The following is a 27,943-nucleotide window of genomic DNA, read 5'->3' as shown; positions in this document are numbered from 1 at the left end:
AGTCAGACAAGGTCTCCATTTTAGTGGTTTACCTAAGCCTCGCCTCCTAGAAGTTGCTCCGTTCTTCAGCTCTGTTCTTCAACTTGACTTCTCTCCTTCCTTGTCATTAGTCTTTCTCCCATTAAAGACTCCTCTGTCCTGCCACTGGTTTCTGCTGTTATTTAATAATAAACAAATCCTACTGAGCTTGGGTTCTTTATTCGTTGAATAAATATTTATAGAGCCCTATAATAGTTTAGGTGCTCTTAGTAAGTAATCTAGGTATTTGGTATACATTTGTAAATAAAAGGCACAGATAGCTGACCTCATATAGGTTCTCCTATGTGACTAAAAATGTAAATATTTGGGACCTATGCTAGAAATTCAATTTTTTAGGATTGAGATGAAACCCTAGAATCTGCATTGTATCAAGCACTCCAAGTGATTCTGACGCCTGAATCATGCTCTAAAGTAGTTTGATTAGGAGTGTATAGTAATTAACCTGGATTTTCTTTTTTTAAAATTTTCTTATTATCATCCCACAGTGGGTTCTTCAGGGGCAGGGGTGGAATATGAAAAAGGAAAGGATGAAGTCCTGTTGGTTTATTTTTTGCTTTTGTTTCCCTTGTTCGAATATCCAAAAAGATATTTCTCAGACTGCTGTCAAATAGTTTACCACCTATGTTTTCTTCTAGGAGTTTTAGGTCTTTAATATAATATTGTATACCAACTATACTTACTTACATTTTTAAAAAAGGAAAGCAAAAACTTTTTCAAGAAGGGAAAGTTCCCAAGGTCTCCCCCAACCAGTTCTGCCAAGGAGATGCTACTGAGCTTGAACCCTGGCTGATGAGATTTAAAGATGCAAACGTTGCCACAAAAGGGCAAAGAGTCAAAGGGCAAACCCTGGTAGCCCGTGCCCCACCAACTGGGCCAAGTAGCTGCTGGTTAGAACCTTGTGGCCTACTAGGCCCTGAGACAGTCCTTTTGGATTCTTTCAAAGACAACACCTTTCATTCTGAGTGGTAGTTCGAAATCACTTTTAAGTTATCTTGATATCCCCCTCCTTTCTACTAAGAACAAGACTGTTTGTTTAACATTTCCTCATACCATAGATTTTTTACACGAGGCCTCACCCACTCCCAGACAATAACAGTGTCCTTCCCATGGGTTGGTGACCAGTGCCGTATCTAAGAGGTATAATGAGCATTCTTCACAGTGTCATTGTCACCGCCTTCTCTTTGTTTCAACTACTTCTGCTAAGATAACCTGAAACATAGGGAGGCTGGGCAATGGGCAGATTAGTTCAACTTTCTCTCCCTTTTCCAAGATGCCTCCCAGATTCCTGCCCTGTGTCACCTACTGTTCCATTATTCTGTACAGAAGATAACGTAGACTCATTTCGTACCCAGAATAAATATGTGGCACAAGATGGTCCACAGGGGAAATTGCCGTGGGAGTGGCAGGGGCAGGCGTGGCTCTGTTTAGATTATAGGCCAGAGGACACATGAAGTCAGCAATCTGAGCTGCAGGCAGGTGTCACAGCAGCCAGAGAGGAATTGGGTTCTTAGTCACAATTGAAAAGATCAAACCTAACCGATTTGGCTCACTGGATAGAGCGTCGGCCTGGGGACTAAAGGGTCCCAGGTTCGATTCCGGTCAAGGGCATGTACCTTGGTTGCGGGCACATCCCCAGTAGGGGGTGTGCAGGAGGCATCTGATCCATGTTTCTTTCTCATGGATGTTTCTAACTCTCTATTCCTCTCCCTTCTTCTCTGTAAAAAATCAATAAAATATATTAAAAAAGAAAAAAAAGGAAAAGATCAAGCATTTGTTCTACTCAAAGCAACAGGATCAATAAAATATATTAAAAAAGAAAAAAAAAAAGAAAAGATCAAGCATTTGTTCTACTCAAGCATTTGTTCTACTCAAAGCAACAGATGCCAACTCCAGAGGTTCTATCAGGGTACACAGGAGGCACTAGGAATTTTTCGGGAGATATGGTAGGGGGTCCCTAATCTGATTTCGGCAACCTGGGTCATTTTCCTCAGTTTTAAAGAATATACTAAAAAAGAGGTTCTCATTAGACAGGTTTTCTCCCCGGAGGACAACTGGTTACCAGTCAAAGTACAGTAGCATGTATAAAAGGGGCTGAATAAATGTTTATTGAAAGGATGAGGGATGGTTTGTGGGAGAACATCATTGTCCTTACTGTGAAACTCAAAGATTCACAGTGACATTCCCAAACACTCTCTAAATAATCCATGATGCTTGCTTGTAAGATGTATTTATTTCATCTTATTTGTTCAAACACATATTTTCAATCAGCCTACTTCCTCTTGGGATTAGATTTCCTATAAGCTTCCTACTAATTGTATAAAGTAGAACTACCTTTTTTTTATTCTAATGCTATCTTCTTTCAAACTTTTAAAAATTTAAACTAGTCCTTGTGTCCTAGGATCTTGTCAATGGCTTTCACATTTCTATTTTTCTCTTATACCCCTTTAACATTTCATCTCTTTGGAAGCAAAGAGTTTTAATGTTCTGTGTTTGTCTTCATGTAGCAGTTTCTCACCCACTCTAACAGGTCAAGATGATTTACTCTCCTTGTTCCTGGTACCCAGAAGGCCCAATAGAGAGGAGAAAAATCTGGCCTGCTCCTGCGGCATTTGGTCAAAGTCTCCCTGTCAATCTGAGCTGGGCTGTGCATCTCACCCTGACTGTCCACATACATGAAGGGCTGGCTGTGAGGAAGTCTGTGGAGACCCTGGCCCTGTCCATGCAAACTTCAGTGTCATAGAAACCCAACTTCAGAACTTATTTTTTCCAATGGTCAGAACAGCAGCTAGACTTTGGCCATTCAGGTAGCCAAAAGCGCCATTATGCGGGGATGAACCAGTGTTCCAGCACATGGACCCAGCCTTGCTCCCCCTTGAGCAACAGGTAGGCCTGTGATTTCTCTGCAAAACGGAGTGAAGACCTCTCTGGGTCCTTGAGTTTCAGTTTGGGTGAGTGAGTCACTGGTTGCACACTCCTGCAATCCTTCCATGGAATATTCTAGAGGGATGAGTTTGTTTGGAAAACAATAGCAGCTATTGCCACTAATCCTTCTTCATACCCTATCGTCTGGAACTCAGCAAGCCAGAGCACTTGTTTGCTCATTCAGCAGGCAATGCTCAAACACCCTGACAAGTACCTCAGACACACGGGTGAAAAAGAGAGCAGAATGGGCAAGTGTAGCTTAAAAAGTACAGCAGGGAGTAGCACGTGCAAGACTTACGGGCTTGAGTAAGGAAGCTGGATTTTTTTTTTTTTAAGTGCAACAGGAGGCCACTTAAGAGTGTTAAGCGGGGGTATGATGTGAACTATTTTTTGCAGTAAAAAGGAAGGGTTTTTTCTGCTATACTCAATGTGTACTAAAAGGGAGATGGGTCAGATGGGTGTTGTAGCAGTTGAGGGTAAAGGCCTAGGCCAAGGATGTGACGAGATGGGGAATTCAAGTTATTTCTTAGAGATTGAATTGGGGAAATGATTGAACAGACATAGAAGGTCAGAGAGCTAGACAGCTCCTCTGTTGTCGGGGCTCCAAGCCCCCTCCGCACCATCATTTTCCAGTTAAGCACTCAGTGTCTTGGCATTCATCATCTGCCCAAGCCCTCTGGTTCTACTTGTCCTTGAGCTTCAGGCCTGCATTCCGCAGATATTCCTGGGTGTCCAGTTCCTGCTTGCACTCTGAAATGATGCCTGTGGGAAGCAGTGAATTGTTCCATCCAGGTCACACATGAAGACGACAGATTTTCCACAGAATGCAAGGTGCACTCTGCAAATCTCTGCTTTTGCGCCTGCTAAAGCTCCCAGGGGGCACACAGAAGCTTAGAGGATTCTAAAACATCTCTGCTTCCACATCTTCAAAGCTAAAACAATGTGCCTTATGTGTGACTTTAACAAATACCTAAAAATGTTTAAGCCAAGGTGAATCCAAAATCTTCCAAGACTTGGAGTTGCCCCCCCCCCCCAGATATGTCTCCAAATGTGGCCTGAGAGCCTTCTACAGAGACCCCACTCCAGAGCTCCTGGATTTCTGCTGTGGAGCCCAGCAATGGAGCACACACCCCGGTGATCGCTAAATACAGCAATGTTTGAGAAGCAAAGCCCTGGAAGCCACAAATATCTTCTCCTAATAAAAACAATATGATGTTCTAACTTGATTAATTCAGAAAATTGGTAGCGTTCAGAAAGAACAAAAGATAGTGTTTCCTGGGACCTTTTCTTCTTCTTTTTCTTCTTGTTGGTTTTTATTATTCAAAGTGCTATGTGACTTACATACACACACCGGTGGCTATTATTTCCATTTTCTATATGAATAGGCTCGGATAGGTTAAGGAATACCATCCCTGGAGGTCACAGAGCCAATAAGTGTCAGGATCAGGATTTAAACTCAGGACTGCTCGGTTCAAAGCATCCGTTCCTTCTTCCCCAACCCTCTCCATCCTCATGTGTCTTTAGAAGCCAGAGCCCATGACACTGCCTGGAAATTGGTCACATTTGTTCAAGTCTTCCAGTGGTTCAAGGGATTATGTATCTCCTATACACACATCCTGGCCCAATGGAGACAATGGGAAATTAGGAGGGTATGTAAAACGTAGAGTTCCAAACTAGCAGACATCTCCAAGAGTCATATTGCACCGCCCTCTACCGAAACACACCTACCTGCTTAATTTGCATATTCTTTCTGGGGCCTACAGTCACGAGGGCCCCTTCCCTGTCTGGGGTATCATCCACAAAGGAAAATGAGGGAGGAACTGGGAGCAGGGCCACAGGGTTCCTAGCCTCTGTGGCAGGAAGTAGTTGCCTGCTCAGTGATGGGCTGAGGCAAATCCGGGGCTTCCTAGCGAGGTGCTGGAGAGTGACAGAGTGAGACAGAAACCCCAAGCACATGAGTCGTTCTTCTCCAGGCCCCTTTGCTGACAGATGACTTACTGGCAAAGGGTATTCAACAAAGAAACAGCATCAGCAAGAAACCACCAGAGGGGTATGGGAAGCATGTTCACATATCTAACTGGTAAATTCCCGATGATAAATCAAAGGCTTTAACACAAGTTATGAACCTAGGATTGAGTTATTCTTCCCACCAAATATACACACTCGTGGCAGCTATAGCTCTGGGAAGTGAGAGGGAGGGAAGCTGCTGTGGGAGTAAAGTCACTCCTCCTCTTATGTCTTGGATGGTTCCATTAGGGTTCAACTAAGGGGTCATTGCTGATAGCATCTTTGGTACTGAGTCTCTGTGCGGTACACAGATACAGTCAGAATGAAGAAAAGACAGATAAAACGGAGCGTTATCTATGTACCAAATCCTATGATAAGTGCTTTCAGTCATTGATGGCTTGCATTTCTAAGAAAGGTGTTATTTTTATCACCATTTCACAGATGACAAAACTGAGGCTCAGATGAGTCAAACAACAGAGTAAGAAAGCAGGAGTTATGACTCAAATGTGGGAGGGTCTGACTCCTAAACCCTAATTCTTAATATACTTTGCTTCCTCACTTAGCTATCGAAGACAATAGTTGTTTATGACAATTCATAGGAGAATGTGATCACTCCAAAAGCCTATCCTTATTCTGGCAGGATGAGTGCCCTGGTCTGGATGAGTGCAGGAGCCAACCAATCCATGTGAGACACATCAATGTTTCTCTCTCTCTCTTTCTCTCCCCCTCCTTTTCACTCTGTCTAAAAAAAAATCAATGGGAAGAAATATCCTCCGATGAGGAATCACAAAATAAAACAAGCAGAATGATGGAAATCAGTATCATTGAACTAAAACCGAGGTGTTGTCAGGGTTGGGTCCTTTGTGAGGCTCCGGGTAGAATGTTCCCTTCATTTTTCCAGCTTCTAGTTGCATCTTGGTCCATGGTCCCTTCCTCCATTTTCAAAGCCAGCAGGGAAGCATCTTCTCTCATCCCTGACCTCTGTTCCCATCATCACTGCTCCTTCATTTCTCTGACCCTCCCTCTTTCCCTTATAAAGACCCTTGTGATGGCATTGGATCTGTGCAGATCTTCCAGGTTAATCTCCCATCTCAAGATCCTCACACTCACAAAGTCCCCTTGTCATTCACAGGTTTTATGGATTAAGATGTGGACATCTTTGGGGTTCATTATTCTGTCTACCACATGGGGATTAGGACATGGACATCTTTGGAGACATTATTCTGTCTACCACATGGAAATTTGGATGTGGATCTCACTGGGGACATTGTTCTGTCTACCACATGGGGATTAGGACATCCTTAGGTGGGGAAGACAAGATCTTCCAGGCATTATGCAATGAGCGATGTTTCAAATATAAAATATCTCAGCCTTGTTCAAATGTGTGTCAATAAGGAACTATGAGCATTATTCCTCCATTTTCCAAATTTCTGGAGTAAAATGTGAATACCATTCAGTATTGCAGTCCTCCGTTTCCAATTTCCTGAACCAACAGGATAATATAATCCTTCTTTTTAGTGTTATTTATGAACCATAACTTTGAATCAATATCACAATACTCGTGGCCAACATTTAATTTCTTCTATGTAAAGTCAGGAAAACACTTTGCAGTCTAATTATTTTTCTCCCTTGGATTTATTTCTTGGTAAGAAATAGCCTTGTAAAGCATCTGTAGAATGATCCTGAGAAAGACAATTCATTCATTCATGATGGCACTAATTTACTGAATGAATGCCGATTGCTAGGCTGTGCTAGGGATTGAGGTAGGTCTGCACGTGCATGGATGTAAACATTTGACCTCAGAAAATAATAGATACGTAAATAAATAAATGAATAAATGGATGGACAGATGGGTGAGCAGATGGATAGATGAATGGATGAATAGATGGGTGGATAGATAAATGAATACATTAAATGGATGGATCAATAGATGAATGGATTAATAGGTGAATGGGTGATGGATTAATAGGTGGGTGGATGGATGGACAGATATTTGGATAGGTGGGTGGATGGATACATTAATGAATGGATTGAATGAATTAATTAATAGGTAGAGGTATGGATGTATGGATGAATGGATGGATGGGTACATTAATGAATGGATTAAAAAAAAGTTGTGCAAGGAGCCCTGGCTGGTGGTACTCAGTGGTTAGAGCATCAGCCCACCAAAGGGTTTTGGGTTTGATTCCTGGTCAAGGGCATGCACCTGCAGGTTTGTTCCCGGGCCCCATCTGGGGCAGGTGAGTACAGGAGGCAACCAAACGATGTGTCTCTCCAACATTGGTGTGTGTCTCTCTCCCTCCCTCCCTCCTTCCCTTACACTCTCTCTAAAAATTAATGAAAAAAATAAATATCCTCAGGTGAGAATTAACAACAACAACAACAGTCATGCAAGAAACATTCATCAGTGAGAACCACCAGCTTATCCTGCAGAAGCCACAGAGAGCTTTCCAGGATGGCCCAGGGAGGTAAGACACACAAACTAGTCGAGACTCTTTCACGGCAATGATGCGTTTTCCACCAAAGGAGTGTTATGAGGTAGAATATATTTATGAAACACTTGCAGCTCAACAGGGGAAAAGGAAATGAAGTAGAATTAATTCCTTGTTATAGTGATTGGTTTATGTCTCCTGTCAGTCACTGCCCCACCACAAACCTAACAATGAAGTCTAATCAAAAGTGTGATGACACACTGGGAGGCTGGGAGATGGAGTCATTATGAAATATACTACTTAGAGTACCACCACAGCCCCCAGAGCAGCTCTGTTCAACTGACTAAGGAGTATAAGTTTCAGATCATTCTGTAGCCTTCTGGTATACCCAGGCTCATGGCAATTCAAGGTGAAAGCACTTTTATTGACTCTGGAGATTAACTCTGATAGAACCTCTAGTCCCATCTTCTGAGCAGATCTGTAGGTTGGTTGTGTTTCTTTCCCTCCCCACCTTCCTCTGGCATGGAGACATTTTTTTGTAAATTTAGGGTTATGTAATGATTTTTACTTTGAATTTATATTAGTTCACACAAACACTCCATCCATGCTTTTGTTCCGGCCCTCCGGTCCAGTTTAAGAACCCATTGTGGCCCTCGAGTCAAAAAGTTTGCCCACCCCTGCTCTAGTCCCATCTTCTGAGCAGATCTGTGGGTTGGTTGTGTTTCTCCCCCTCCCCCTCCCCACCTTCCTCTGGCATGGAGACATTTTCTTGTAAATTTAGGAATTTATATACAGTGATAATCTTCAATTTATTATTACTCTAAGAAGATGGGGACATTAAGAGTTTGTGAGTGTATGTGTGCATGGGTAGGCTCATTGTATTTCTTATTCCTTAAAAATCAATTAGCCAGCATTTGTAGCAAAAGGAAGGCTCACCAAGACCAAAAATTTGTTGGCTTTAAAAGCACTGGGGGTAAAAAAGAGTGATTTAAAAGCCAGAGCAAGAAACATAGCAGCAAGACCACATACTACATGACGAATACCAAGAAAGCCAGTGTCTTCAAAGGAGAGCCACTCAGGGAACAGGGAGAGAACACATGGAAGCCATTGCTGGCCAGTGTAGGCGCTCATCTGCCTGGGATTGGGGAGGAAACAACTAGAAGCAGTCTAAGGGGTAAAAGCAACACCGAGGAAAGGTGCCTTCAAACAGGATCCGTGTTGGAAAGATACACTCTTCATTTCGCCAGAGGATTTCCAGGCCAAGTACTCCCAGCAGCATATGGCTGCCCCCTTGACTCATCACCCTTGAAACACACACTCTCCCAGATCTTTTTATTCTCTCCACTTCATAAACGTGGCCAATCTCCGAAGCACAGTTGCCTTCCTCTGCAGCAAGAGGATTCAAGAAATGCTAAACCCTCATGGGAGATTGTCATTTCTCCTGTGATGGAATAAGAGAGTTTACCTTTTAGAATCTTAAAAAAATCTCAAAGTCCAACCTCCCCTTTTTAACATTTAAATTCCTGAAGCTCCTGCTTCTAGGGCTGGAGGTCACAATCTCCTCAAAAGATTAATCTGCGTTTTGTTATACTTGACTAAAAATCTTCCAAAGGTCAAAGAAAGAGCCATATTTGTGAAACCCTTTACTTCACTGAATTTCTGGATATTACTTTTTAAGTAATCAATGATGCCTCTATGCATAAGCAAGTCAACGAAAGTTTAGAAATTTCTGTTTTCCTAATAGGACTAGTAAAGTCTCCAGAATTCAGAGTGTGCACGAAATGTCTATAGAACAGTTTTATTCTAAATATAGGAGACTGTAAAGGCATAAACAATTTACTCAGCTTACTGGACTGCCTTTCTTTGAGCTGTCCTGTCTATCTTATACACATGTAGCAACCATCATCCCCTCTGTGCATGTTTGATGGGCATATGTCAAAGTAAAACCACCTAGCAATTTCATTTCTTCCTCCCCTCAAATTACCAATATGATTGGACCATCAAATTAAGCAGCTAAATGCCAAATTTTCTTTTTTTAGATCACACACATTTTTGAGTTAGATGACTGGAAAAATAGTCCTGAAGTCTGGGCTTTCAATTTTTTTTTTTTCATAACAACTTCTCAACAGTTCAACCTCTTTAGTAAATATGAGTAAAGAAAGCGAGCTCCCAGTCACAGCACATGTTTACAACTAAGTTAAAGGCTCTTAAAAATAGGGTGTTTGATGGTCCACTGCCAAAATACGAACTCTAGCAGCCTAAAGCGCACAGCTAATAATAAAGAGTCAGTGTTTCTACGAAAATCCCTGAGACCAAGCTCCGACTGAGCTTTCTCCTTTCCACCGAGAAGTTCCCCACAATGACACAGAGACATAAATTTGGATTTAGAGGTCAAGGTGGGAGGGGAAGAAGGCTCAGAATGGTGGGAGGCCACTTAAAACCAAAGAAAAACATTGCTGGGCCAGACTCAAAACTAAACTGCAAAACAGAACAAAAAAAGTTCAGCTGCTACCTAAGGACTGCTTGCCTGCTGGAAAAGAAGAAAATGTTTTAGATCGATAATAAAAGTCCAAGGTAAAGGAAACATGTCAAGGATGAAGACAGCTACATGTGCTTTCTGTCCCGATTCCTGAAACTCGAAGGAAATACTTGCATCTCTTAGAAAGAACTGGCTGCACTGTGTAGAGTGAAGAATCCTACTACCCTCGTTTCAGGGGATTCTTATTCCGGCCACACTTCACTGCCTCACTTCAGGTTCTGTGGCCCTTGGAATCCTTGGAGAATATGACAAAACTGTGGGGCATGTCTACATTGAGAAGGTATACATCACACAGAATTTTACATTCAGTTCAGGTGGTTCACAAACTCAAGACGCTCTAATACTTACCTTTCTAGGGTAAAAGGAAGCCATTGATATAAAGAAGGCATTTTCCAAGAGATCACAGAACCACTTCATTCCAGGTCCCTAAAGTGGAGCTTGGACATAATAACTCAATACATATTTGCTAAAAATTTGCATTGAGGCAGCTATAGCAGAATTTGATTCCCAAAAGAAAGTGATCTCACTTATGTTCCAAGTGATCTCGCTTATGTTTAGGGCATAATTTCCTTATTTCTACCTTTTATTTGTCTCTGTTTCTACCAAAAATGGATTTCCTTCAGAACACTGATCATGAGTGACAGTATCTCCAACATTTTCACAGAAGAGGGGCTTGGGGGCAAATCTGGTTGCAAGACAAGGAGGGAGTGAAGCTGAGTTTGCACTGCACTTTACAAAAATACTGAAAAAACCCTCAGTTACCCTATCAGAGCTCTCAGAGAGAGCTCCGGTGTATGGTGTACTCAAGGAACTTACAATTAACTTACATAAACCTAACTTTATTCTATAAATGAATGTAAGGTCCACTCACAGTGTAATCTGGTCCTAACACAGGAAGAGTTAATATTTCACCAGGAATCTATATCCAATATCCTCCAAGTTCCGGTTCCTGAATCCTGAAGAATCCACCTGGAGACTTGTCAGCCATGCTGCCTTCTCTCTGCCATGGCGGATAGCAATAATGAACCACGATGGCTCTCTTTCTCACTGAGCTTGGATAGCATCTTAGACTCCTCTATAGTCCTCCAGGTGGCTACTACCAACTCTCCCTGGCATGCAAGTTGAATATATTTGTCACTCACAAAACCTACATGTTCAAGTGCTTTCTGTCTCTTAAAAAAACAGGACACAGGCAACTATCTCAAAGAGTAATCTGTGGCCCCCTAGGCATCCATTCTGAATTTCATCTGTACTTAGGTGATGAGTTAACTCTAATTGTTATTGATTTTCGAAGGTCTTGTTGCACTTGGCTTCCAAACTCAGATCTGGATCACGTGTGCGCTAGCATCTGATATTATGTGTGTAACTGCCTTCTCTTGTACGCAGTAGGAAACCATAACTAGACACATGGCCAGGGGCATCACCCTGCTCTGTTCAAATCCGGGCTCTGTCACTCATGGCTGAATGATCTGGGCCTGTTCCTTCACCTCATAGCTCAAGTTCCTCATCTGTCAAATGGGAATAACTACTTCATTGTATAATTGTAAAGAAACATGAGTTAATATTCAAAAAAGACTTAGAAGAGTGCCTGATATGTTGAACACTTAATACATGTGATTTAAAAAAATATGTTGAACCAAAAGGGTACCTGGAAGATGATTGTTTCATATTTGGTGTATGGTACATTTAGTCACAGAAATATAAAAGGTTGGGGCCCTTTACAAAATCATGCTCTCCGCCCGCAGTTTAATTTCAACAAACATTTACCAAATGCTTGCTTACTAGGGGTCTGACAGTGTTGTATGCCCAGGAAATACAAAGATAAATAAGGCACATCTCTACCTTGAAGCAAAATCCCATCACTACTGAACTCCTGCATTTTCTCCAGATGAGAAAAGAAAGGCCTGTCAGCATAAAAACGATATTTAACTTGGATCAGAGTGGATTCAAAATCACTTTTCAGCAAAGGGCTGCAGGTCTCTCCCTTAAGCTCCGTCTATGATATTCATTCCAAAATAAGCAACAGCAAGGAGAAAAACTTAGACCCATCTTGTTTGTCAGAGATGAATCTGCTTCTCTGATTCAAGATCAAGTTTCTCTTCATAAAAACCTTTAGCCTTCTCTCCCCAGGCCTTCGAGTTGATTCACTAGACTCAAATAGAGAGCGAAGTGTGGGCTTTCATAAATTAAAAAGAACTTTTCTCACCTCACCTTGCATTCTTACCAATTAATACATTTTTTTTTAAAAGAAAAATAACAAGACTCTTTTTTTTTTCCAGCCTCCCTTATTCTAGACTTGATGTGCCCTGGTTGTCTGACATCCTCGTTCCATTCATGATTGCCATTCTTTCTAGGCGAGTCATTGCTTCAAATTATGTGTGGGTGTGCTTGGGGAAGCTCAAGACATTCAATGGCCTCATCTTCGATGCAAATTCAGTGATGAATTTGTGGCCCAGCTACTCAACTTTGCCCGCTGTGCACCCTGCACAGGCTCAGGGGTCAGAGGGTGGAGTGCTGCTCACTAGTGAAGTTAGCACGGGCCAGTTCAAGCCCTAAAATTGGTGTGATGATATCCCAGAGAACAAAGCGAGGTCATCTGTGTGTGCACATTCAATAAACTGCAAATTGGCTATCCAAAAGTAAGATATTATTAGCATTTCTCAACTTCTCAGAGTCTGTTTCCTATTTGTAAAATTTTAAAAAGCTACACTTGCCTTATTTATAGCACGGGGTTTCTGTGAGGACTCTATGGGTTGTGTCTATCTGAGAAGATATTACTGACTTGCAAATGCCAGGTACTGTTTCTACTGCCTCCCGAGGGCCTGCTAAGCCTCTGCCTCCTTATGGCGCGGATGCTAATTTCCTGACCCTTTCTTTTCTGTTTCTATTGCTAGAGAGAGATGATATCCTTCTTTTCCTCAAAACGTGCCTTTCAGCAGTTTCTCTTTAATTCTCAAACCTCAGTGACTTCTAACAAAGTGATTACTACAGCTCCAAGGCACAGAGGATGCTGACACGACCACCCTCCTGTGCAGAAGCTTCAGAAGCAGAATTTTGCTCCGACTGGCCCAAGCAGCACACAGCCTGGTCCGGGAAGGCCACTGTGCAGGCAGCTGTCCAGGCTTGCGGCAGGCACTGGCCAAGGAGTCCATCTTCCAGGGGAGCCATTTGTTTATGGTCATCACTTTCCACTTCCCAGGGTGTTTCCCAGCTTTGCTTCCTTTTAATTGACCCAAGTCAATCTCCAGTCAGCCACATCATGGAATAAAGGGCGGCACATTATTGTATCAAGAGTTGAATTTACCTCCTTCGTGTATTTGTTTACTCTCTGTCCTCCCCCCACCCTTCACTGAAATGTAAACTCCATTAAATAAGAACTTTGTCTCTCCTGTGTGGTTCAAGGGCCTAACACAGGGCCCGGGCGTACAATAGGCACTCAATATACATAACCTCTCTTCCATCATCCTTTTCCTTGCACCAGTGTTTTCTACTCATGAAGAATGGGGCTATAGAGGTTCAATCTGGGAAGAATCTTATGAGATCACCATGCCCCTGTAGCTTTCAAAGGGGGTTGTAGCACTGCAACCATGTTTTCAATTACATGAGGCATATCTATATCTGTATACACACACACACACACACACACACACACACATATGTGCCTTCATGTGATTAAAAACTAGCGTTTATATTTAAAGTTATATATGCTTTAGTGTGATTAGAAATTTAGGATATATATATTCTCCTAATTAAATAGGAGGTGGGGACCTAGGTTGCCTACCACATGTTATTCCACCTCTCTCTCCTACCTCCAGTCCTGGAAGACTCATAGGCAGCTCTGGTTTAAACACTACAGATCTGGTCATTCACTCAATAAATATTTATTGTGGATCCAAAATATTCCAGAAACAGCTGGGGGCTGGGGATGTAGGTGGTGAACAAAACTAGGAGGTTCCTGGTCTCACGGAGCTTACATCCAGTGGGGAAAATAGGAAATGCACAAATAAGTAAGGAATGGACCTAAGTTCAGATAGTGATAAAAGTTATGAAGACAATAAGACCTCTATAACTGGATAAAGTGATAGGGAAGAGAGGAAGAGAGATCCATCATGTGTGTGGACATTAGTTAGGGTAGCCAGGGAGGTCTCTCCAAGGAGGTGATAATTGAACTGAATCCTGTGTGACAAGAATAACCTAGTCAAGCAAAGTGCTGAGGAATCCAGCCCTGTGAGGGTACAGAAGCAAAGGAGGGGTGACTAACCCCAAGGTCACCCTGGTAGTTAGCAATAAAGCTTGGTCTCCTTCACTCCACTTACCATAATGATCTAGTGATCTTTTTCCTAGTTTCTGCAATTTGGCATACTCTTGTTTTCTGCAGCAATTTCCTTTAAAACTGATACTATACTTTTTAATGCAGTTCCTCATTTTTATTTTCTCTGCAAAGTCACCTATGTAATCAGTGTGTGATTTCTAGTCTACATATACTAAAAATAATCATGGTAAACAACATGTGCATGTGTGTGTGTGTGTGTGTGTGTGTGAGAGAGAGAGAGAGAGAGAGAGAGAGAGAGAGATGGGGATTCAAGGCATATTTTTTAAGCAAAAGTAAGACCCAATCTATCCGAAAAGAAAGAAAATGTGACTTCCTGTATCTTAGTATTTTAAAAAAGAAAAAGCCATGTTGTATAGTGTAATACCAAGATATTTTCATCTAAAAATCCAAAAAAAAATCTTAACAGAGGAAAAGCTAAAGAATTGAGAAGTTACAGGAAAAAAAAATGTCACCACCTCTATGGCTCTAATCTAACAGATAATAAAGCTGAGTGTGTCTACCCTTTGAAACAAAATAAAACAACCACAACCAAATGACCCTTCTGGCTACCTGCTAGTGACATCTTGCTTTCTGAGAGAAAATGCACTGGAGCCGAAGATGTGAGCCACAGACCGGGAAGCGTGGAGGAGTCCTGAGATGCAATTTGCAGAGCGGTGCTCCGAGGAAGTCAAGGGCTGCGGAGGAAGGGGCCTGTGCTCTCAAAGAAATGAGCTAGATTTCATATTTGTTTGGGTAAATTTTCCTTTGTTGGTTTGTTTGGAGCAGCTCCTGTGCATTCCTCCCGCCCCCCCAACCCGCCCAGTTTTATTAAGTCCCTAAACAGATCTGAGTTTTAAGGGCTTAGAGCTGCCCTTGGGAAATAGGTGATTACTCTCTCTGCTTAGGGTTTTAGTGATAAGGAAAAAAAAAAAAAAGGAGGCAGTGGATTGAATTCCCCTCCTCCAGGCTAATTTCTCAGTGACTCTCATTTGTAGTTCCCTTTAAAGCAGACACATCTTTTTAACATGAAGTGGTGACACATGTACAATCCCATCCATTAACCAGCACTTTGCGATTGTTATGTGTATGTGAAAGAAAGACAGAAGAGACAAACAGATGGAGAGACTGATGCATAGAGTGGAAACACTAGTCAATTCCTGAGGAAGGAAAGCGCCACAAGAATATTTTCCTTCCCGTTTTACATTTTGTAGTCCATGTAACTATTGGGAATTGCTTTATCCACGGAAATGTCACCAGTGCAGTTGGGAGAATCTGGGGGGAGGAATCACTGTTCCCTCTAAAAAAATAAATTTGGTGGATCAAACTCTAGTCCTACAACTGTGTTTCTCAGGGTAGCACCCTAAACCCCAACACGCAGGGTCAGACATGGAGCGGCGTGTTCATTATTTCTAGGAAGAGTGTTAAGTAATTGGCATGGCTGTGGGGTTTTCCCTTCTCGGAGCTTGCTCCCAAGATGACTTCAGATTCTCTTCGCTTGCTTTTAAAAACAAAGCATTACCACCCTGGGCACCTTTCCTTCTTTGGGTTCTTCCTAACAGATATATTTGAGAAGAGACGGAAATTTGAAAAGCAAAAGATCAGGGAACTTATTCAAGGTTTGTCAGCTCAAAAGGGGCCACAGAGGCGATCCCAACCACACACCCAGAGCCCCTTGCTTTTCCAAGAAGGAAAGTAAGGACCTGGAAAGTAAAAGGCCTTGACTAACTTGCCCTACTAGTTAGCATAGTGGGAGCACTAGGACCTTCAACGCTGAATTCCCAGGCCAGTACTCTTTCACCCTATCACTACTAATAAGGACAGTAAGTACAATAGAGTATCACTTCCTCCTGGCTTATTCATTCATTGTGAGGTGTAAGATGGAGAAAAATGGGGGATTGAGAGTAATTTGAGTTTAGAAACACTGGAATTCAAGTGTTTATGCTTGAATCAAGAATATGCTTACTTTCCCCCCTGCCTGCTGTGCTAGCTAGCAAAGTCTTCTGTGACCTCGAAGATCGAATGCAATTACATTGCCCATATATATTTGCTATGCTGCTTGACTCTCCCAAGGGCAGCATAACAGTACAAGGGGAGTGACATCTTTATGAGGTTAACCCTTTTCTGCTTTAAGGGGAGGCTACCGAAGGCAGATGTGTTCCCTGGAGCGTAACCAGAATGCTGGAAATGTAGTAGTTAGGAGGAATGACAGCACCAGGCCACCATTCAGGAGGGAAAAAGCAAATTGTTATTTGGAGGAAACAGTGACCTGGGGAAGCCTATGAGAATACTGATGCCATGAAGTGAATGTGGGATGACAAAAGGGGTGGGGCTTGAATTATAATACAGTGAAAAGAGACAAAGAAACTAATGTAGGTTAAGTTCCAGCAGGCTAGGTTCTTTCTGCATTATCTCATTTAACCCTTACAACCTTTTGAGATAGTTCTATTATCACCAAAAGCAGAAAATGAGTCTCAAAGATTGCGGACGGATTACGAGAATTCTCGCTTCATATTACGCAGTGTTTTGCAAAGTATCATACTTCCACAAGATATTAGCTTGTAAGAACATGTACTAAATAACTTCAAAATGCAATGGGTATTTAATTTTAAAGTGTGCCTTTAACATTTATCTAAAACGTTTTTTGTACTCATTCAATAGAAACTTATCTGGCCACTGGGTAAAGCCAGCAATAAAACTACTGGTCCGCAATGTGTTAAGTAACCAGTCTTGGGGTGACACACCTAAAGAGGTGGAATCATCTTCCATGCTGAGGTTTTCTGGTTCTGATCCAGTTAACCCTTGCGAAGTTACAAATTACCCCAAAACTTTGTGGCTTCAAACAGGGATGCCATGTTCCCCATGATTCTCTAGGTTGGCTGGGTAGTTAACCCTCAGCTGATTTCTCCCGGGCTCACTCACTCAGATGGCTGCATTGAGTCAGAGAGCTGGCTGGTCTCAGATGGCCTCACTCTCGTGTTCACAGTTGGTGCTGGTTCAAGGCAGGGGCACCTTAGTCCTCTGCATGTAGATGCTCATCCTCCCGTCAGCTGGACCAGCTTCTTTCCATGGTGGTGTCAGTGTTCCAAGAGGGCTTGTCTTGTTGTTTTTAAATCACTTTATTTGGGTGTGATTGACATATAAAAAGCTGTACACATTTAACATATACACTTCTGTAAATTTTGGGATAAGTATGCACCTGTGAAACCATTGCCACCATCAAGACCATACACATATCCATTGCCTTCCAAAGTTTTCTCCTGCTATTATGATTATTTGTGGTCAGAACACTTAACATAGGATTTACTCTCTTAACAAATTTTCAGTCCCAGAGAGCCTCCTAAAGCCCATCCTCAGAATTAGGACAGTTTCACTTCTGTCAGATACTCTTGGTTCAAACAAATCACGGGGTCACTTAAGACTGAAGGGGGGAAATGGCATCCACTTATTGCTGGGAGAATCACTTTATTTGGGTGTGATTGACATATAAAAAGCTGTACACATTTAATATATACAATTCTGTAAATTTGGGGATAAGTATGCACCTGTGAAACCATCGCCACCATCAAGACCATACACATATCCATTGCCTTCCAAAGTCTTCTCCTGCTATTATTATTATTTGTGGTAAGAACACTTTTAACATAGGTTTACCCTCTTAACAAATTTTAAGTCCCAGAGAGCCTTCTAAAGCCCATCCTCAGAATTAGGACAGTTTCACTTCTGTCAGATACTCTTGGTTCAAACAAATCACGGGGTCACTTAAGACTGAAGGGGGGAAATGGCATCCACTTATTGCTGGGAGAAGTGGCAAAGTCACATTGCAAAGGGATGGAAGGCAACATTGTGACCATTTACAAAACAACCTCCCATAGGCTTTCCACTCCATGCTCTGTCTCCTAGCAAAACTTTAATAAAAATTCCAAGTTGCCCTTAATGTTCTTTTTATAGGTTTATAAAAAGTCCTTAATTAAAGGACTACTTTCTAGAACCTGTTGTCAGAAAACTTGAATTCTAGATCTATTTCTACTGCAGTGGGATCGTGGAACGCTTTCTTTGAAGTGGGCTTTAGTTTTGTCATCTATGAGAAAGAGTTCGGTCTGTTTTCCCTCTAAGGGCTCATGCAATTCTATCCACTGACTGTCTTATTCTTAGATCAATATGAACTAGCTTCCTGGGGGATGGGCAGGATGGAAACAAAAAAGGGTAGAAATCAGATGGCCTCTATTTTGCAACATGCTCCCTTTGATTGCTGTGGGTGCAGAACCTGGGAGGCAGTGAGCAAACTGCGCATGGGTGGTGCATTCACCCTTCCATGATCTGGTGCTGCTCTGACCATGTCCACATACTATATGCTCAGGGGGCACAGGCCCTCCAGCATTACATCCAGGGCTTCTGGACCTGGTTAGACAAAACACCTCCCAGGCAACACACTCACCCCAGCTAAGCAGACAGGAGAGGTGGGAAGGCTCCTGAGTGGTCTCTTCCTGCGGGAAATGCGTCGCTGGAAGCTCTCTCAGAAAGATATTGTTGCCTCGTCTATGGAAGATCAGGTTCCCAAGGAGCAAACTAATGTTTAATTTAGCACAAAGATAGCTCAGAAGCGCTTTCCGGGGGCCGCGCCTGCGAACAGATCCACACGCAAAGAGTCTCAGCGAGAAAAGGAAGCTCTCCTAGTGCAAAGGCTACAGGACTTGGGCGCAACCCCGGCTGAACCAAAGCCCCCACCGGTTGCTTGTCAGGAGGACCGCTGCTCTTTCCTGTCTATTCTTACGTCTGTACTTTGCACGTGTTCTTCACACGTCTGTGAAACAAGCCGATGGGACAAGCCACTAGCACATACTTTTTGCAGCCTGAGATGACACGATGCAGTGTGGCAATCCAACGTGCAAGCCTTAGCCGGGTTAGCAAGTATCAGTCCACTTAGGTGAAGGACAACAAAAAACGTAGTCACTCCAGCTTCTCAGCCGGAGAATGGTTTTGTTTTTACATAATTCAGACTTCAGAGACCTCCCGAAATGAGCAATGTATACTTAAGCCTGGCGATCGTCATTCCAAAGACGCAGTACGGTACAAACTGATTTCAATTCAGCCACTTCTTTGCACCCTGGTTACCATGATTCTAAGAGATTACACTGTGTCTCCAATAGACTCCTGGTAAGTTATTAGCAGTTGCAGCAAACTTTCGCCTTAAGTACATTTTCTGAAAACAAAACAAAAAACCCTCAAACATGTCATTAACTTTCTATTCAAATCCATCACAATTACCTGAAAACAAGTCTGTTGTACAATGAAGTCTGTGGGGCTTCATGTGGGTGAGAGTTATTAGTGGGTTGGAAAAGATCCACAAATATAACTCAGCCACATTTCTGACAAAAGAGAGCTTTTTAAACAACAGCGTTAATGATTCTGGATTAATGTATGAACCTGTCATAATGACTCGTGGAACATTGTAAAAACAATACAAACCAAATCAAACCAAACCCAGCATGAGCTTGACGCTACCTTTTCTAAGAATATTATCCCTCCCAAGGACGGGGGAGGGGGGATGCAAGTTTAAATGATGGGGAATAAACAAACAAACAAAATTCTGACTCCATCCTTTGCTCAGAGTCAGAACCAACACATGCATCCTTGCCCAAACACCACCCGCCCAACAAGATTATTCTTACTCGAATCCTGTCTCTTCTTCATAAAAGCATTGTGTTTGGGGTTTAGATTGATCATCACTAAAACTTGCTTGTTAGGAAGCCTTGGCCAATTTTCCACGTGTTTCCCACGGAAAGTCACATTTTAGGGGGCACTGAGCAAAGGTGGGAGCCCAAGCTGAGGACCACAGAGAGGCATAACATTTTCAACCCGCTCCTGGGGAAGAGGGCGAACTCGCATTGCCCATTCACTTGCAGCTCTTTGCAGTGAGCTAATTGATTCTTCAGCAACTTGAGCCGGGATCTGGCTTTCAAGAGCATAAATTTAAAGCTCCACAGCTGGGAACGTCTAACTCTTTGTCATTCTGTGACCAGATTCACTTAAGAATTATTCATCAGTCTGAATTAATAATTCAGTTAAATGGTAAATTTGGGCTATTCAGTTCTAATGATTCCAAACTCTCAATAGATGGTTTAAATTTCTCATTTACCCACAAAGCCCACACGCCACACTCGCCGGGCAAATGAATGGAAACCCAGCCTCTATGCTCGAAGAAGTGAAAAGTCAAATAAACACTCACTCTGGCCCAATTCCGGATGAGGACTCCTAGAATCCCAGGATTTGAAGAAATATTAATGGACTCTTTTCTCAAGAAGGACACTATTTAACCCATTCCAGGGACATGTAAACCTAGCCCAGATGACATCTCCATATTAAACTACTTAGGGAAACTGGATACTATGATATCCCTCACTAGCCATTTTAAGTAAATATTAAAGAGAAAAGCCATGTCCTTCTACTGGGTGCCCCTGACACGTTCTGGAGATAGAATCCACGGCTGGGAAAAGCACGAATCTGACTTGAGTATGTCACATGTCAGATCAATAAAAACAGCTAAAATTTACTGAGCCTCTACCAGGTGGCAGGCAGTTACCTCACTTACTCAATGACCCTAAATAGTTAGTTCTATTACTGTTATTCCATTTTACAAGCGAGGAAACCGAGGCAGAAGAGGTTAGCTAACTTAACCACGACGACATAGGTAGTAAGTGGCAGCGTTCACCCCTGACCCCAGGCTCTTCACTGCTATGCTGCCTTGCCTCCTTAAACAGCCAACTTTAACACTTCTGTTTCCAACCCCACCCACTCTCTTTTTAGACTGTCAATACTAAGAGGGGAAAGGCTACATCAAATTACTCATCATGGATACAGTAATTCTCATGGCATAGAAGAGCTACACGATACCTAATTCTTTAATGAATAAACAAAAAAATTCTCCAAACTTTAAAAGCATTCATACCCACAATCTTGATATGAAATGTCAGAACCTTCACTAAAACCATGAAGAGTGTAGCGCATGTACATTCTGTTGTTTGCCCATTTTCATAGCCATTCATTTGACAGTTGGTTGTGGTGGGGCCTGACTGTAGCCTTCTTCCAGCCTTGTGGAGCATGGGTGAACTTCTCACTTCGTTCTAGAGGAAATGAAACAGCTTTTGTTCTTTCGCATCTCTTCCTTAGATTGTGTAGGAAAGGGTGGAAGCTGGCAGCCGTAGGTAGATAGCCCACTAGCTCTGGTCAGCATCCCAGCATCATGCCTTGAATCAGAGAGCAAAGGAACTGTTGGCTTTTCTCCTCTGCCATCTATTCCATGTGGTACCTTCCCTGCCCTGTGGACCAGACAGGAGAATCTAATATTCCAGTAAACTTTGGGGGAAGTAAACGATTGGTAACACATCTGCATTAAAAAGCAAGCCAGAAAGTAAGGAAATCTCAAAGACCATCTGGACTTGCAGCCTTTCATAAATCTCTACTCACATTTTTTTTTTAATGAAATCACCTTTTCCAAGTTAGTAAACAAGCAAACTCATTTGTTGGAAGATCAGTTTACACATCAAGGGAACACACTTTTACCCACAGGGCAATTCTTATTGGCCCTGGAAGGCCTCCTGAGTCTGAGAGGAGGAGTTGGTTCTGCTTCTTTTAGTTTCTCTTTTGTGTCTAGCTAGTATGCTTTTAAAACCATCTCCTTTGGATGCCAAAGGCCATGTCATGCTGTATATAACTCACTGTGAATGGGCGAAGTGTGTAAATAGCAAGGCATTAAGCCGCTCAAGGGACCTGGAGATAGGTAATACAGAACACTTAGGCAATATGCTATGAGAAGAGGCGGCTGGAGGGGAAATGTAATACTTGTCTTCAAGTATATGAAACATTATTATTGCTTCATAGATGCTGACTCCTCTGAGTCGTCCTTGCTCTACCATTTTCCAGGGCTTCTGACTGTACTCTTGCCAGAGCTCCTGACCTTCCCTGAAAAAGATCCACCCTACTTATGCCCGGAATGACTCAAACCCAACCACAGGGGAGTCAGGCTTCCTTCTCTGCCACCTAACATTCATGGTTATCCACTCTCAGCTACCCCATTCCACATTCCACATTCACTCCCTCCTCATAGGCCCTCGTGGTGACCCACAGTCTCCAAAGAGCTCTCCCAGCCTGGATTTGAATCTCTCTCCTACCGGCTATCAACAGTGCTAATGCTTAGAGTACCTATGTGCCAGGCACTATGCTGACTGATTTGCCAAAGAATATTAGCTTTATTTTACAGATGAAGATCCTGCTGCTCCAAAAGAATAAAGTTATTTCCCCTAGCTCATATAGCTAGTAGGTGCGAAGTAAGGATCTGAACACACGTTGATCTACAACATTTATGCATTAAATGCCTCCATTTACTGCATCCCTAAGCCTCAGTTTACTTATTTTAAAGTGGGGCAACTGTTGCGTATGCACCTGTTTGGGTTTTTGTTTGTTTTTGGTAAGGCATTACATAAAATATGTAATAAAAGTGCTTTGTACATTCTAGGGCTCAATAAATATTTATTCTTTTCTCCGTCTGACTTTCTCTATCAGTTTTGGTCCATTCTACCTAATTTTGCTGTTACTTTATTGATATGGTCTTGATTAGCCTACTAGACTGTAAGTATGCAGGGACTATGTCTTTTGCTGTATTTCTGTTCTCCGGAAGAGCCTGTTAGAATGTGAGGGAAATTAGCATGGAGGATGGAGAAGGAAACTTAGAATTATTTTCCTTAAACATGACCCCCGCCTATGAACATATGTAAGGGACTAGATTAAAGGCCAAGGAAGTAGTAGAAGCCACTCAGGATGGTTTGGATGGTTTAGCTGCTACACAGAGCAGGACTGGATATTTTTTTCAAATTTCTTTCTAGGATATTTGAGACTAAATTGCAGTCATAAACACACATACACCATCACTAAAAACAAAAACAGGTAATCATGCCCACTCGTTTAGTCACATTTAATTGCTATGTTTCAGAACATTTGAAAACCCATGCTTGTCTTGGCACTTCCAAAAGGTGTACAGTATTAGGGAAGCCATACAGTATCAAACTTTAACACTCAGGAACATTGGATGGACATCACCTGGCGATGACATTATTTCAAAGAAAGCGGATGACTTCTCTCAATAAACAGCGGCCTAAACAAGCAAGACATATTGGTTGACATAACATCGCTTCGCTGTCAAAGCGAGCTTTCTGTCTGTCACTTTTGGATAAAGGATTGTACCAACTTCTCTCTCCACTTGAACTCTTTTGCTTTTGTGAGATCTTTTAATTGTATTTACTTGGAAGAAGTAGTAGGAAGGTCCTGGAGAGATAAGAACTCTCCCTTTATTACTCTGTTCTGGAAAACAGCACAAAAATAGGTCGGTTCTTAAGGAAATGATGGCCGCATACATAAATAATGTAAACACTCCTATCACTGTCCTGGGAGGACATTTATCACACCGACAGCCACGGAAACCGACATCTGGCCAATAAACCGCTCCTGTGCTCAGCCCCCTCCTTACAGTGTAGAAATTTTGAGTTGCCAATTGGAAACTTGATTATTATCAGTCAAAAATAGCCAGGGAACTCTGGCAATGATTGAACTTGTTTGACTTTCTTAAGCTAACAATTAACATTTTAGACTATTGTTGACAAAATATTTAACTTTCCCATACTGCGTGTGCAAACGACTTTCCTAATATTCCTTAGACACGCCTTTCCCAAGCTGCCCAGGTCCACGCAGGGACCTGTAAGAGGCGTGCATTCCGAGGCCCCAAACACTTTCGCAGCATAGTCCCTGTGAACTAGGACTTTCTGGGGCCTTCAGGAACACTTAAGCACACTGATATCTCCGTCTTATCTTGACAGCACTGTATTTGAAGCACCAATCCCTCTATTTACAATAAAAGCTATTTCACCATTTCCAATACTCAGCTGAAAGGATACTTTGAATCCCTGGAAAAACTGGTATTATGACCTGTTGTTTCGTAGTTTATTATTAGAAATACTAGCAATAATGCCTTGCATTTCTGCAGTGCTTTAATTTTTCCAAAGCCTGTTCGGAAACACACACTCATTGGCTTCCCTTAACAACCCAGGGCCGTGTTATTGTTCTCTCTGCTTTACAGATGACTGTTAAGTGCTTGTCCCAGGTCACCCAGCTGGTAGTGATCAAGCAGGCACAGAACCGAGGATGCAGACCCCTCGTCTGATCTGCTTTCTTTCCTCCACACTACATTAGAGAAAAGATAATCTCTACAGCCAAAGATGACTTGGAACCACTTATCTCTCCATCCTAGCAACAGCGTATGCAACAGAAAAAGAGCTTGTCTCAGGCAAAAGAGAAAGATTGATAATGCACCACGGAAGCTCAAACTGTGCTGTTCCTTGGACCAGCAATTACTCAGTTTTACAGTTCATTCAGAGATTCAAACATACTTCCCCAGAAAATGATTTAGTGCCAAAAGCCTGCTCCCAGTGGTTAGAAATGCAGATCTTCTTTAAGCCCTACAATCCAGGCCCTCTAAAAGGCCCTGTTCCTGCAGTCCCTGCAGCCATGGGGCTTCCCCTGAACTTGTACTTGAGCTAAATGAAGAAACTGGCTGAGTAAGGGCTGCAGATTTAGGCTGTCAATGTGGACAGAATTAGAACTGGCTTGGAGGTTATTCTTGCATTGTTCTTGCATCTTAGGCTATTAAAATAACTCAGACATTGTATATTTCTTGCAGTATAACACTCCTCAAAGTCAACACTATCTCGTGGAACACAAGTTCCCCTTTCACCGTCATTCAGATATTACCGACTATATACAAGGCATTGTGCTAGCAGGTAGGCAGGATACGGAGCTTTCAGATGAGGACACAGTGCGTATCTGACTTGAGGTGGTCAATATTCTCTGCCTTTCTCCAAAGGGTGTTTATGGCCACTTATGAGATACCAATTAATGATTAAAGTGATACATTCAACACACCTAGACAGAAACAAATCTGGTTACGGACACCACCGCAATACAATGAAGAAGGCACTCTGACACTTATTCTGCACAAAAGGCCCCTTTAAATTCATAGTGTTTTGGAAAATAAGAGGAGCAGGAGTGAGGCGAGACTTGCGGGTCTAATGGGCTTGGTGAATCGCTCCCAAACGCCCAGACCCTTCGCACACAATGTTATCAGGTTAATACAGTACTTGCATCACCATCGCTGAGTGCCATGCTGAGCAACAAAGCACCAAATTTAGAAGCTAAAATGGAGAAGGGAATTTCCAATAACCAAAAGGGGGGTGTGGGGGGGCGGGGGGAGTATTACCCCTTGCAATGCCACACATTTTCAATGAAAAACAACTATTAGAAATGAACTGCTCTTTTGACCCCTAACTCACACGGCCCCTCTCATCATCAGTGGCTGGTGGTTAGGAGAGAGCACACGGGAGGATTCCCGCTAAGACCAGGAGTGGGACAGCGGCCACCCCTGCCTTCTGCAGCACTAAAGCCTTCAGTTGGGAAAGGCCAGACACTGTGCTCTCACTTCCTCCCGCCGTGGCTATTGCTAATCGTAAAGTTACAATCACTGCTGAAGTTGGTTTCATTTCACATCCCAAAACCCCCAAGTGAAAAAAAAGAAAAAAAGAAAGGCAGCCTCATCTTACTTCCAAGTGGGAGAAAAGCAAAAGCCAGAAGAACAAGGCCGTGAGCAGGCGCGCCGCCTTCCTTGCCGAGGCTGGGATGCGAGGGACACATCCAGGCTTGGCACCCAGAACAGAGGTCAGTCTTCTCCACTGAGCAGGGCTGGGCGCCCCGGTCCCTGTATCATCCCCAGAAACACTTACCAGGAGACCGGGAAGCACACAAAGCCGTATTATTGGGAGACTTGCAGACAGATTATAAATTTACTGGGGACAATCGAGGCATTTAGATACTTTTGGCTGCAGATGCTGGTGACACACACATGCATACAAACCTCATTCTTCTCGCCATTGGAGTGACTTTCTCCGCCTCCCCACCCCCCCTCCCCACCACAGCATCTCTCCTCCACAAAGCAAACTCCCCTAGCTCTCAGAGGGAATTCCAGGGAGAGGTGGGGACAGAGCAGGTGGCAAGGAGAGGACATTAGTCTTTGAAGCTCTAACAGAACCCCACAAACCAATTTTGTTCAAGGATAAAGCAGCAAACACTGGGCAGTTTAACTGCTAGCAGTTATTTTTCATCTGGAGTCGGCGCCAGGAAGTTGCAGTTCTAGGCATCCCAAGCAAAAAGTGTGCCTGTGACCGGGGGGAGAGCACCCTCCTAGGCCCCTGAGTTTCTGGAAACCATCCCTACAGGGATAAGGGGGAGCCACAGAGAAGTGTGCTATGGGCCCGTCTGTAGGGTGTCCCCTGCCTAGAGCCCCTTTTCAAACTCTGTTGGAGAAGTTCAATGCAGCGCCCTCCTTCCTTTGGGCTTTTTGAGTACTTTTCGGCTGGCCTGGCTATTTCCTGTTGCTGACTTTCATTAGGGCTGACTTGGGCAAACCGGAGCTGTGCTGTGAGCAGACCCAGGACGCAGGAGCCCCAAGGAGCTCAGAGATGGAGGGAGCTGGTGGGGCTGCCGGGCTGCGGGGCTATGGGGCAGGGCTCCACCTTCTCCCCAGAGGCCAGTGGCCCAGCAGCTTGGGGGAAGCTTGCACATGGCAAGCAGTCACCTGACCAGGACTGGCATCCAAAAACCAATGAGTCAAGGGATACTCCCTCTGGGACTGGGTGGATCTGTGCTTCCAGGGGAAGAACTTCCAGCCAGGAACCTGATCAGAACTTTCAGGTTCGATGCCCTGTCACCAGAAGTGGCTGAAGACAAGCCACTTCCCAGGATGACAGCTTGTCCACAGCCCCTCGGTGCCTGCCCACTTTAATGAACGCGGTCATTTGTCACTTGCCGAGGGTGGTGTCTATGAAAAGCAGCTTGGAGAGAGGGCTGGGGGAGGCTATAGAGAATCAGGGAGTAGGTCTCTGAAAACGATTCCCTCGCTGGTCTGGGATAGTCCCCTCCACATTCTGTTTTGTACTGAGGGGACCCTCAGGCACCTCTGTGTTGCCGATCACCTCTTGGGTTCTCTGGAAGGGGCCACCTCAGAGGCAGGAGGGGAAAGGGGCCGTTCAACTGACCAATGTTTTCAGGCTGAAGACTGGCTTGTTGGGCCTAATCAGAGCTGACTAGCCCAAGCTGGCGCATCCCCAGGACCTGGCCTTCCTCGGCGGCTCAGATCTTGCCAGGCTGTAGCCACCTCCTCTACAAGCTGTGGCCTCCGGGAGCCTCTGAACACTCGGGCTTCTCACCACGTAAGGAACACCCTCCACGTGGAGGAAAACCCCGTGCGTGCGCACCCGCAGAACTTGCTGAGTAAGAGGATAAACCACACACTAGCACACCCATGGCCTTCGAGGCTGTCAGATGACACCTGGGCCCTTCTCACCGCCCACCACTCCGCATCAGGCCACGGCGAGCTCTCCCCTCCCACTAGGCCACACGACCACAGCCAGAATCATGAGAAAACCAGGTGCCTTACCGCAATCAGGGCCGAGTTCCGCTGGTCCCCAGGGGTGGACGCTGGGGGTTGCTGCTCGCCCTCGATCCCACCGCCGCCACCATTATTGCTGCTGCCGAGCAGGTGCTGCTGGTGGTGATGGTGATAGTCCGGCGGGGGCGGTGGGGCCCCTGGTGCTT

At 43.6% G+C, this 27,943-nt stretch overlaps 1 protein-coding gene across 1 annotated transcript in view; it reads right to left on the bottom strand.

Annotated features, from left to right (window-relative positions):
- The window catches only part of MAML2 (mastermind-like transcriptional coactivator 2), a 383,522-nt gene that overhangs the window by 354,162 nt on the left and 1,417 nt on the right, over positions 1-27,943 (bottom strand). Inside the window, exon 2 of the mRNA XM_014538662.1 lies at positions 27,786-27,940. Within this exon, the coding sequence (XP_014394148.1) occupies positions 27,786-27,940 (155 nt within the window). The remainder of the gene's footprint in view (positions 1-27,785; positions 27,941-27,943) is intronic.

This window comes from Myotis brandtii, unplaced genomic scaffold (assembly GCF_000412655.1).
Source record: "Myotis brandtii unplaced genomic scaffold, ASM41265v1 scaffold1043, whole genome shotgun sequence".
Lineage (NCBI taxonomy): Eukaryota > Metazoa > Chordata > Mammalia > Chiroptera > Vespertilionidae > Myotis > Myotis brandtii.
This window is presented reverse-complemented; position numbering and strand designations above follow the sequence as displayed.